Here is a 12772-nt window from a genome sequence, read left to right on the forward strand (position 1 = left end):
TGTTCCAGCTGTTTAAACTGACTTGGGGAGTACCGTTAATAGATTTTAAAACTAATTAATTTGTGCTATTCTTTGCTTTGTTTTATTTATTTTTTTTTTCCTGTTTTAGATCTGGAGATAGGCATTCTTTGGCTGAGGTCTTATTTCAGCTTCTCCTCTGTAAGGATTATGAGACATTTACGGTTGAGGGATTGATTTATCTGAAAACATAAAACCTCCATTTATCATTTTATCTTCTTTAAACTAACCCCATTTCTGGTTACATTGTTTGTGGATGGCCTTGTTTGGTTCTTTAAATACTAGGAACAGTTTCATCATCATCAAATATTAACTGGTTGCTGTATTTACTAAGAGTTTCATCTGGAACTTTCTCAATTCTGTTCACATCTCTGAAACACATTTCAGATGAAGCTTAATACTTGGTAGATATTCAGGCCACACAGAATAGATCTTTATTTTGAAAAGAGAAAACATTTGTATCAATAAAATTGCTTGTTTTTATGTCTGCAGAGCAAAAACAGGAAGTTGGCCTAGTTTTCAAATACTCTTAAACAATTACTTGCTTTAAAAAGGCCACTTTCTTTAAATACACCAGGCATTTGGAGCTTGGAGGTTTCTTTGGGGAAACTGTAGCTGTTCAAATGTCTGATACTGTAAAATGCCTACAGTTCTAATAACAAGTTAGCACAGAGTTTTCATTAAGACTCTTGATAAAAATATATTACCGTTAACAAAATGTAAACTTCGTCCCTGTCTCAAAATATTTGAATGGCAGTGGGCACCACTAAGACTTCCTGTTTGGAAATTGCATATTTGGTATGAGTCTGGTGGTTGGGTAGGGGTGTGAGGAAAATGCTTATTCCAGGTGGACACATTTGGCCTCCATTTGGGATTTGAAACGGGATTTCACTTTTGTGAAGTCAGCAAGACCCTGCAAACAGCCATTCTGATATCATGCTTTTAAATTTCTTTATCTGAAAAAGGCCTTAGGTTTAGCAAAAGAGGGACTGATTGTCATCTTTGTGCTTCTAATTTCAAAATGCAGAAGGTAAATCAATAACTATACCTGCCCTTTGCATAACCTCTGGGTGGAAGGATTCCTGGCTGGCTATAGAAATGTAATTATTTAATGTATTCTCAGCGGCATACTGAGCCCTGCAAAGATAAATTGTTTAAATATGAACAATAATCAGTGCCTTTCCCACCTTATACTCTTGGTCGATGTTTGCGAGCTATTTGAAATTTTATTTCTTTGAAACCTTCTTTTTACTCAGAGACAGGAAACTTAATTTTGCCAAGTGGAAACTCCAAGGTTTAAGTCAAGTGCAAAACTAAGACCCTTAGGAATCAAGGGATTGCCAACCACCTCCTTACTTCCCAAGTTTTAGTGCGGTTTAAACTCACTTGAGACCCTTAAGTTTTAAGTCATGGAGCACCTAAAGCGCCTGGTTTCATGGGGCAGGAGTCACAGTGTAGGGAAAGTCCGTTAGAGAAGTCCCAAAGTTGTTACTCCCGGACGTTCTCTGGCTGAAGCATTCAAAGAAAGGAAAAAAGCTGGGGAGATGAGCTCCGGATCTTTGTAGCGATCGTAGGGAAAAATCTCCATCTTGTTAGCTGTTGGCACATCTGGTATAGACAAAAATGTTCAATGTCATTTCAACGGACCACCCAGTTCTTGGGACTTCACTGTATTTTTCTAGTTAGGAGAAGAGAAATAGAGCTGAAAAGTATGAAAGAAAAACTAACTTGACCCATCGGTTGCCATGGTTTAGCTTTAGTAGGAGGGAGCATTAGTTCGGCCTCTTCCTTAAGGACATTCTAAAGAAAAACTGTTTGTAAAAGGTGTTTCATGACGAAAAGAGGGGGAGGTTTCTGCGATTCGGCTGTGTTGGGATAGCAGATTTCCTTACTGTGGGACATATAGGACAGGGATCTTTTGATACACTCTGGTGTACTGTCAGGCTCTAAGGAGGAATGTAGTATGCCATTCTTACAAGAATTCCCCCAGGAAACTGGGCTTTTGAGGCTCCTCTCGGGAGCACTGGTCTATGGTACACACTTTGGCAAATGCTTTTCCAGCTTTACTCTTTGCGTTTCCATCCCTTGTTCTCTACAGACATGTAAACTTCCCCAGTGTAGTGTGATTTCATTCCTTCTGAACTGACCTGTTCTGAATCTTTGATAATTCCAACAAAGGCATCTGCATCTTTTCTTTGAACATTTAAGATGGATTTGCTTTTATCCTTTTAATTTCTCCATTTAAAAATGCAGAAGTCATCTATTACATTCTTACTTCTGTTGCACTCATGCGATATGAATGTTTTGGAGTGCACCGTGCAATTAAAAGCATTTTTGTTTCACAACAGCGTGTAAACAAAGTTACAGGAAAAATATGGAAAAACTTAAATGAAGTTTATGAGGTATTGAAATTTGGGGGTCAAAAATCAGTCGGACGAGCAATCACTTGCCAAGCTTTGCTCTGGGCCAAGCACTAACTTCTGCGCTGGGACTAGAACATGCCTAGAACACGGCTTCTGCCTCAAGACAGTTTACAGACCAGAGAATGCTCCTTACACCGGGGATCATTGGTTACTTCAAGGGATAGCAATACTCAAAGTGTGGTCCAAGGACTCTAGAGCATCACTAAAATCGTTTCTGGGGTCTGAGAGATCGAAACCGTTTTCATGATCGTATTAAGATCTCATTTGCTGTTTTCATGGTCATTCTCTCGAGAGTGGAGTTTTCCAGAGACCACATGATAGGTGATGTTGCAACAACTGAATGCAAAAGCAGGCAAGGGGGGAGGCTGCATGCCTAATAACTTAAAAAAAAAATTCAGGACCATGTCTAGTAACGGATTCCTAAATGTTCACAATTACCACTTTTGTGATATGCATTTTCTGCCACGTGGGGCTATTATGGATTTCCATTTTTCCTGAATATATGATTTTGTTCATTAGAACTAACCATGCCCCTTACTTCTCCCTCTCTTTTAATATAAGTAATCAAGAGTTGGCTGGAAAAGACATCTATGCAAATAATGGCTATTCGTGCCATTTTTTGCATGCTTTGAATATGTATCTGCATAGATCTTAATGTGTGCCTATGGTAACATGATGCTTAAGCCATCATTTTCCTCGGCTTTAATGGATGACTTTTGCTTGAATGTGAGGATTTCGCAGACGAGGCTGAAGAAAAAAAAAAGCTTACCCCCTCCCCTGTCCTCACCCCTCCCACCCACAAAACACCCACCTTCAAAACACAAAAGCCTCATCTTCCTGTAGTAATTACTATGTTCCAAAAATGTGTATAAATTCAGAGTCAGGAGTTAGGAGTGGTGGTCACTGACCATGGCCCTCTTTGTCCCCACCTCAAGGAGGAGCCCCGGGCAAGCACAAAGTCATTTGAATAGACGATTGCGCCACTGTGGGTGGGAAAAGTAGAGTGGCTGACGGGTAGGGAGCTGTGTGAAGCTTTTGGTGGGAGGAGCCATGGATTAAAAAATTGCTTTCTCCAGCAGCCAACTTCCTTAAATTCCTTGCAGCTGGTCAGGTAAGCTAGGTCTGGGAGCGTCTTCTGCTTTGCTTGGGGCAGTCGAAGGCCTAGTAGAGCCTGGGTGGATTCCATGGACAGAAATCCTTTTGTCCTTAAGGTAAAGGGAGTAAAATGGGTTTTGGAGGGTTTGACTCAATTTAGCTCAACTCAGCAGGATAGAAGAATGGATAGGGAGAGGGTTGACAGATGATACAGTAAGTGGAGCACGTACTTATCCTAAAACATTGTTCATTGCCTGTCTGCAATTCCAGTTCAGTTGGAGGTTCTGTATTCCCACTTGATAGATCTGGCAACCCTGGATGGGGTTCCAGGCAGAAGCCCTAGCCGGGAAGAAAGGGAGCAAGCAGCTGGTGCCCTCTTTGTCCTGGGTCTGTATCACTATATCACTACAGTAGGTCACTAGGTGGGGTGTCTTAAAAAAGGAAGGTGAAGGAACCCTAAGAACCCAACATTTGACTGTGGGCTGAGAGCAAGCCACCTCTCTTACGTTGTTTCATGACAAGCCTATGTTGCGTGATTTTGTGGGGATTTTATTTGTTGGAGTCACAAATTGAATGCCGTTATGTTCTCTTTCCTGTTTTCTGTATTTTAATGACATTTTATGCTGGCAGCCATCAGACTGCTTTAAAAACAGCCTCCATGAATACTTTTGGTGACTTGGTACCGACATGCTTTCCTTGTCTTTGGTTTTCATTTGATTCTGATCAGCTGCTTTGTAAACACAGGGGGTGCGTTCTTGAGCAGCTTACTATTGAACAGATAACTCAGTTAATATTTTTCTAGCACGATTGAAGGTATTCGATGAGACTGGGGCAGGCAGACGGGGTGGGGGGTGCGGGCAGTGCGGACTTAGAGGAGGGGGCAGGAAGCAGATTTGCGGTATGGGTGAGGCAGGCATGGTTTCCCTGTGACCAGCCACTGTGATTTTTAGTGTTATTTGCTCTTCGGAAAATTTCACGGAAAAATTTAAGCTCATGATTATTTGAAAAACGAATGTTTAATGTGAATACAGTTGAATGGGGAGGTGAGCTGTGGCGGGGGGCGGGTCTTGAAGTATAGCGGGGACAGGTTTCTTATAAGAAGCCAGTGTGTGCCATAGAGATCCGCAAGAAGGCCCCACCCGATGTGACTGCCCTAAAGCCACATATTCTACTCTAAGTAGGTAGCTTCAGGGATTTTGACTTGCAGCCTGTGCACAGAAATGTGGGTTGGGGTAGAGTGGGGGTGGCGGGGAGGTGGGGGTAAAGGTAGCGTGCTGGAAGTTGGCCTTGGGAATGCAGTGTTCGCCTTGGGCGACGCAGATGCCGATTGCACATGAATCTGCTGCAGGTTCCTTTATTCGGCTCTATGGGGCCCTGTGGCCTGGGGGCTTCTTGTGGCTGTAGACCCCTGGAATTAGACTAGGGTTTGTGTCTTTGTGCCTCGAGGATTCCTGACGCTTCTGGCTTCGTTATACTGAACTACCAGGAGAGTTTTCAGCCATCGTGATCACATACACCCCGGAGTATATATTCACAGCAAAAAAAAAAAAAAAAAAAAAAAAAAAAAAAAAAGGAAAGAAAAGTATGAATTCGCCATGTTCTAGACCTGAATAGAATAACCAGTCATTTGGGACAGACTACCAGAACAGCCTTATTTATAAGTTGGCTATGTTCTCTTGTTGGAGGAAGAAGAAAGAACTTAATGGAAGGAAACAGCTAGAGAAGCAAGTAGGCTTCTTAAAAAAAAATGATTATTTGAGAGACAGAGCATAAGCTGGGGGAGGGACAAAAGGAGAGGGAGAAGCAAACTCCCTGCTGAGCAGGGAGCCTGACATGGGGCCCGATCCTGGGACGCTAGGATCATGACCTGAGCCGAAGGCAGATGCTTCACCAACTGAGCCACCCAGGCGCCCCAGCAAGTAGGCTTCTAAGGCAAACTTAGTGTTGCTCCCTATAAAATCATTCTCACAAACTTTATTCATTCACTCAGCAAACTTATGGAGTGACCACTCTTCTCCAGACACAGAAACATCCCTGGAGGTTCAAAGATGAGGAAGATAGAGTCCTGCCTTTGGATAAGCTCAAAGTCTAGTGGGGAGATAGGCATGCAAACAATTTATCGATGTGCACAGTGATAAGTGCTGGGATAAAACTACAAGATGCAGGTGGAGGCTCAGAAGAGGGGGAGGTAAATGAGAGGCGGGGTGGGGAGAGGAGTCCAGGCAGAGTCATTTGAACTGAAAATCCATGTTGGGGAGTTCGAGCCTGGGAACTTGGCTTCTGCCCTTAACTGAGCTGCGTTTAAAGTAGGACGAGTCCTCTCACTTTGCTCTTTGCTTTCTCAGGAAGATAAAGGCACATGGGATGTTCCTTAAAGTCCGGTTCAGCCCTAAATGTTACAAGCTGGTAATCAGGCCATCTCAGCGGACTGTTTGAGAACAAATTGTCAACGCTGAGCCCTACTCCCTTCATCTTTTTGGAGGTCACCATTTGAAAGCTTTCTTGAGGCAGATAGGCAAGAAAGTTCTTCTGCCCTCCTCCCAGCTTCTTATCCGAATTCAGACTTGGTGTCCGGTTTGTGCCAAAGTCATTGCCCAGTGTGTGCGTAAATGGGACCTCAAGAAAGCAGAGTTCAGTAGCGTAAGGAAATGAGATGCTGAGTTGACTGCAGGGGCGGGGGGCAGTGCTTGGCTGGCCTTCTCCATGGGGGTCTGTGTTCAGCCTCATTAATCTTGCCTTCAATATTTTCAGGAAATGGTTTTATTAAAGACTTAAAAAAAATAAAAGCTTTCTTGTCTGCATCCCAAATTTAAATTACAAGTTATATGTAAGATTTAAGGATGCTCTTTATGCATATTTATCAATGTTCATAGATGCTATAATGTTGGAGGAGAAATTGATGCAGATTTTATCCATTTTTAGAAAGACAGAACCCTAAGAGGAAGAAAGTGGGAAATTAGCCATTAGTATGCTGACATCTGGCTAATACTCCGTTTATGTTGATGTCCCCTCACTTTTAGCTCCTTTAGATTGTTCTAGCCTTTAAATAGGTCTTGATGGTGGTAGGAACCAGGCAACCTCAAACATGTGATTTGTAATTCTTGAATCACTGTTACTTCCTCTGAGCAGCTGTGTCTACGCATGTAAGTGTGTGTCAGTGGGCCGCTGTGATCTACAGGATTTTTCATTTAACACACAACCATTAAAAGGAAATAACATAATTTGTTTCATAGAACAAATCATCTGTTCTTTGCCTGTATTTAGCTTTTCACTTTCATTCTTGGTCGCCTAGCAGAGCTGTGAGGTGTCTTTGAAAAGGTAACCCAGTAATCATTGTATCTGAGGGGAGGGGTTCCCCCCACTACCCCCTCCCTGTAATTCCACATGTATTTGAAGAAGCCAGTCATTCTGCAAACAGCTGTTCCTGTTAAGATACTGTGACTGACAAAAGGTAATTTTCAGCTTCCTAGGGTCCTTTTCTTATTCTGATGGATGGTAGAGCTTTCTCTTAGGAACGTTAAAAAGTACATTTCACAGACTTTTTCTACCACCAAGTGCATGGGAAATCTTGGATCTGACAGACTCACCCTCATAACGCCCAAGACTTAGGTGGGATTTGAATCTCTACAATGCTACTTTTCTCTCTCCGTCAAAGGCTTTGTACTCATTTGTCAAAAGCCTGAAGGTAGGAAAAAGGAAAGAGATTGAATTGTGGAGGTTTTACAAATGATCAGCAACTTTTTCCTTTGTCTGTCATCAACTTTTTGATGCAGATGTATTTCAGAAGTTTCATTGACCATTTTCTCCCCCTGCTGCTTTTTGGGTGCAATTTCAAAGCAAGTAGATGGGAAGGGGGAACTGGAAGGTTCATGGGTGTAGTGTGGCTCTTATTCTGGCTAAGAACCACTTTCCTATTGAATCACTTTGCTATTTTCTTAACTCAGGAACATAGTGAAAGGCCAGATGAGAATGGTTTGTTTTTAAGGCCAAAGGAACTGGAAAGGAAGTGAAATTCAGGCACGCATACATGAACTGGCATGCTAATCTCTGTCATTCTTCTTTAATTCTCCGTGTATATGTAGGGGGAAGCAGAGAGAGAGTTCTTTATCTTTATCTTTTTTTTTCTTAAGATTTATTTATTTATTTTAGAGAGAGTGAGAGAGAGAGCATAGGGCAGGGGAGGGGAGAGAGACAGAGAGAGAGAATCCAAGCAGACTCCCTGCTGAGCTTGGAGCCCCATATGAGGCTCAACCCCATGAGCCCAGGAGCCAGAGACCACGACCAGAGCTGAAACCAAGAGTCGGCAGGGGAAGCCTAACCGACTGTGCCCTCACCCTCCCATCCCCCACACCCCCTCCCACCCTAACCCAGGCACCCCATGGAGAGTTCTTTGTCTTGACTAACCTTAGCTGCTGTTTTCTGGGTAGAGCCAGCTCTGCTAGTAGTTGGCAACTGTCAAAGGTACAAGACTTGTAGAGTCCTTTTTGACATGGTCCACTGGGCACATGGCAACTCTGAACCTGTGGTTCTAGAAGGAGGACTTGGGACACCTTTGACGTGGCTTGGGAAACCTGAGGGGTGTTTTTGTTTTTTTTTCTTCAGACCAAGATAGTTTCTGGGCTGTTACAGACCCAGTGTACTGGTAAGATATCTTGTGACCCATTCAAAGTGCTTAGCTGGTCGAAAGAAAACGCTGGAACCTTTCTAGTCTTTAGTTTTCCAAAGTCCAAGAACAATGGGGGATTAGATACTGCGCTGGGCAGTCCCTCCCCTGCCTCCACCCCAACCCATCCCCACCTGTTTACCAAAGAAGGACCAAAAGCAGATGTTAGTAAATGTCAGAAACCAAGTTTATCCCCCGACGACTCCAAACTCCAGTTAAAGTATTTTGGCCTATAATTAAGTTTGCGCCTCTTGAAGAATGAGGACTGTGCAGAAGAGATTTGTTAGCACGGACTGTTGTGCCTATCAGTATGCTAGCCTGAGTTCCAAAGTCATCTTGAAAAAAACTTAAGAGGCTTGGTTTTCTTGGGAAATATTGTGTTCCCCAGGTAACATTGATATTACATTATTTGGTCTGGTCATCTATTGTTTGGATAGAAAATGCAGATATTTTTGTCTTTTATAAGCTTTCTTTAACATAAGCAGCGGTCTCTGGTAAGGTAGTATTGCTATGCATTTGCATTGTTATAGAATTAAATTATGGATTCTGTCATTCAAAAGAGAATGCTTTATAAATCAAGTAAAAATCTCATAACTAAGACAAATAAGTTGTGTTTAAGTCTTCTGGGGCCTCATATTCCATACTTTCCATTTTACAGCTCAACTTGATGTAATTATTAAAGTGTAATTCTCTTTTCTTTTTCTGTGTACTGTTTTTGCTTTGTACAAATGTCATTAGTTTTCCGAGACAAAGCTTAAGAAAAGTTATTATATGTAAAGGACAGTAATATAAAAGTACAAAGGCAGGCAGTGATTCTTTATCTGTAGATTGGCAGAAGATGATGTTAAAACTTGAAATTGTAACAATGGTAAAAAATCCTAATGTATTCCTTTTCTTTTCATTGTTTAAACTGATCCATTGTTTGGAACTCCTGACTTTAAGAGACAGCCCTCATTACAAAGCTTTTTCGGAAGGGGTTACAGACTGCGTTCTGTGCAAGCATCTATGGTTGTGTTTGCCACAGGAAAAGGAAAGATCATTCACAGAGAAGGAAGGTCAGGAGTAAGTTATTGAGACCTGGCGGGGTTGGGGGGCAGGATCTCCAAATGCAGCTGCAGTTAGTGACGGAAAGCCCCGAAATTCCAAAGAGGGAGCAGAAGTAGAGACAGAGATTTACGATCTGAGCCAGTGTGGTGATAGGTGAAACTTTACAAGAACTTTGTTTCTCCAGGGAAGGGAGATTAGAGAGGAGAGCAGAGGATTAGGACTGAATCTTGGGGAAATCTTAATGATAGGGTGTGGGAGGAGGAAGAGGAACCCCCGAGTATAAACTGGCATGCTTGGCCAGCAAGCATCAGCGCTTCCCGCAGGGTTGTTAACTCTGAGCCAGAGAACCTCGGTCACCCTGGGAGGAGGGTGGAATATCTAGGGACTAAAATCCTTGCGACTTTGCTTCAGTGCAGGTTGTGGTAGGCGTAAAATTAAGCTTATGTTTTCTCATAGGAGGCACATTAGTGGGGCGGGGGGAAACTCTCCACTGTTGTGTTTTTGAGCCCATAGAAGGATTTCCTGCCAGTCCTGGTATGTGCTGAAATGATGTAGCCATTCCTAAACTATTTTTACAAAATCAGAACGATTGGGTTAGTAACAATCTCAACTCTTCCTACCAATAAATGCTTCCTTTTCCAGGATATGCAGAGGAATATAAAGGTACGGGAAAGTAAGATATGATTTGATTTTCTAAATCATTTGATTTGGTTAAAATGAAATTGGTCATCGGGAGAAATGAAAGGACGAAACTGACAGAAAAAATCATGGCTCCTTTCATTTCTCAAGCTCTAAGTTATATTCAGCTTCTTATCATGCACACATCCGGGTTTGTGTTCAATGTAGCTCTAGAAAATTTGGAAGGCCACACCTTGATTCGCAGTGAAATTATAGGAATGCCTTAATGACAAGATAACTCAGTGTGGAGGCGTGATTGTGGAAAGGTTTAGCCATCTGAAGTAAGGGAGGTTTCTAGCATGTGTCAAAAACGCTTGATGAACTAACCCGTTTCTCCTGCGGATTCAGGTGGCCTGGGAGCTTATATTACACTCTTGGGTACCTCCCCAGAAAAGCTGCTCTTTTTCTCCACCCCTCTCTCCAATGTAAAGAACTTTAGCATCGGTGGAGAAGAGAATTGCTTGCAGTTGTGCTTATCTGGAAAAGATTATGGGGGGCCTGGTCATACGAATGAGAGGTTCAGTAGCCTCTTTGGAGAGTGCTGGCCAGTTAATCGAACACAACAGGTCACATTTGACATTGTGATAGATCTCTATCCATTGATGTCCTTTGGTACCACATAGTAGACACCGTAATTAGCAGCCATGTTAGGATTTAGGCAACACCAAAGGCATATTTGATGGCCCAGGACTGACATATTATCCTGTCTGGAGGTTCGTAAAGCATCAAAAAAAAAAAAAAAAAAAATTGAAAGAGCCGAGGCTCCAAAATACACTTTGGTCTCAATTATCCAAGTGATCTAGGGCCATTGCCTCTGGAACCTAAGGGACAACATGACTGTCATGTATAAAGATGTATTCTCTGATGAACAGAATGCCAGGGGATTTCAAGATGTTTCTCATGTTGTATGGATTCAGGAAAAAGAACTTTAAAACTGCCCAGAAAAATGGATCTAAAATTTATCAGGTATATTTATGTGTATATAGTTCTCTAACATTTTCCCTTAATTTTCTTGATGGTTTCTGTATGCAGATCCAAATCCTAAATCTTATTTAACACACATGATTTTACATGACAGGAAATTTTTATTTAATCTGTAACATTATGAGAGTATCATAGTATTCCTAATATTTTATGTTTAAAAGATTTATTTATTGAGAGAGAGAGAGTGGCCGTGGGGGGTGCAGAGAGAGAGGGAGAGAAAGAGTTTCACGCAGACTCCCTACAGAGCAAGGAGTCCGCCCTGGGGCTCAATCCCACAACCCTGAGATCACGACCTGAGCGGAAACCAAGAGTTTGGCCCTAAATTGACTGTGCCACCCAGGTGCCTCCTAATATTTTATGTTTTAAATATAATTTGATGCATATCAAAGTAGGGCAGAGCAGAGTGGCTAAGAGAATGGGTTCTGGAATCAGACCAATCAGGTTTTAGTTCAAGTTTTGTCACTTTCTAGCTGCGCCAGCTTCTCTAAGTGTCAGTTTCCTCACCTGGAAGGTGGAGCTTAAAAGGTATCTATCCCAGGGGGTTGGTACGAAGACTGTTAATTCGTGCATGCAAAGTGCTTATTACAGGAATCCACACATGCTTGGGACTGCATAAACTTTGGTTACTTTGTTGCCGGATTTTGAGAAATACCAATGTGCATTCATCTAATTCTTCATTTTCAGGGTCGCTGTGCCAGAGAGAACTGCAAGTACCTTCACCCTCCTCCACACTTAAAAACTCAGCTGGAAATTAATGGACGCAACAATCTGATCCAACAAAAGACCGCCGCGGCCATGTTCGCCCAGCAAATGCAGTTTATGCTCCAGAACGCTCACATGTCATCACTTGTAAGTCACGGCTATGTCTTTGAGAAACTGCGTATGTGTGTCTTTTTTTTTTTTTTTTTTTTTTTTTTTTAAAGAATATAGATCTATGCCGGAATCCCCTTGCTGGGCTTTCGGGTGTGTTGGGTTTAACACCTGGGTTGCATTTACCGTGAATTCAGTTTCTAGAAGAATAGCAATAAAGGAGCAGGGGCATTTTAAGATGAGGAGGAGGTCTGATTGTTATTACAGATAAACCGTTGAATTCTCGCGTATTAAGCCAAAGACATTTCCTTGCTCTTTCATGGCGGTTTTGTTACTTTTTAATGGCTTCTTATTTTGAAATAATTATAGGTTGAAGGAAAAGTTGGCAAAGACAATACAGAGAGTTCCCATATTACCCCTCGCCCAGCTTCTCCCTCTGTTAATTTCTTATGGCATATTTGTCAAGGTGAAGAAACCGACATTTTACGCATTGCTATTAATTAAACTCCAGATTTTATTCAGATTTCATTAGCTGTTTTTTTAGGGTCGTCTTGCTGTTCCCGTGTCGAATCCAGGGTACCACGGACATTTATTCGACTCCTGTGTCCCCTCTCTCTTTTGGTCTGCGACCGATTCTCGGTCTTTCCCTGTTTCCCATGACCCTGACATTCTTGAGGAATCCTGGCCAGGTATTTGATGGTGGTTTAGCTTAACCCAGCCACTGAGTTTCCCTCTGCAGGAATTAAAAAGGTGATGTCGCCATTCTAGACCAGCATCTGGTATTTTTATAGATCAATGAGTTGAAATGGATCCTTGACAAAATAATTTTGTCCTATTGAAAATTCATTTTGTCCTGATACCTTACAATATAAAGTTGCAGTTTAGTCTTAGAACTTCCATTATTGAGATACTAATTGGAAAGGGGTATGTTGTCTTCATCTGTTACCCATTTGGTCAGTGACTATGTAGTAAACTCACTGAAAGCTAAAGACCATGTAGCTTTTCTGCTATGTCATATTTAGATGGGTACAATGAAAATGTGGTCTCAGCAAAG

At 42.0% G+C, this 12772-nt stretch overlaps 1 protein-coding gene across 6 annotated transcripts in view; it reads left to right on the forward strand.

Annotated features, from left to right (window-relative positions):
• MBNL3 (muscleblind like splicing regulator 3) overlaps positions 1–12772 on the forward strand; it is a 100230-nt gene that overhangs the window by 64274 nt on the left and 23184 nt on the right. For 4 of the 6 annotated variants that reach the window (XM_047716281.1, XM_047716280.1, XM_047716283.1 and 1 more), the window contains exon 3: positions 11593–11757. In XM_047716281.1, the coding sequence (XP_047572237.1) occupies positions 11593–11757 (165 nt within the window). The other 2 variants (XM_047716284.1, XM_047716282.1) reach the window with 2 other exon arrangements.

The sequence above is a fragment of the Lutra lutra genome, chromosome X (assembly GCF_902655055.1).
Source record: "Lutra lutra chromosome X, mLutLut1.2, whole genome shotgun sequence".
In the NCBI taxonomy this organism is placed as follows: Eukaryota; Metazoa; Chordata; class Mammalia; order Carnivora; family Mustelidae; genus Lutra; species Lutra lutra.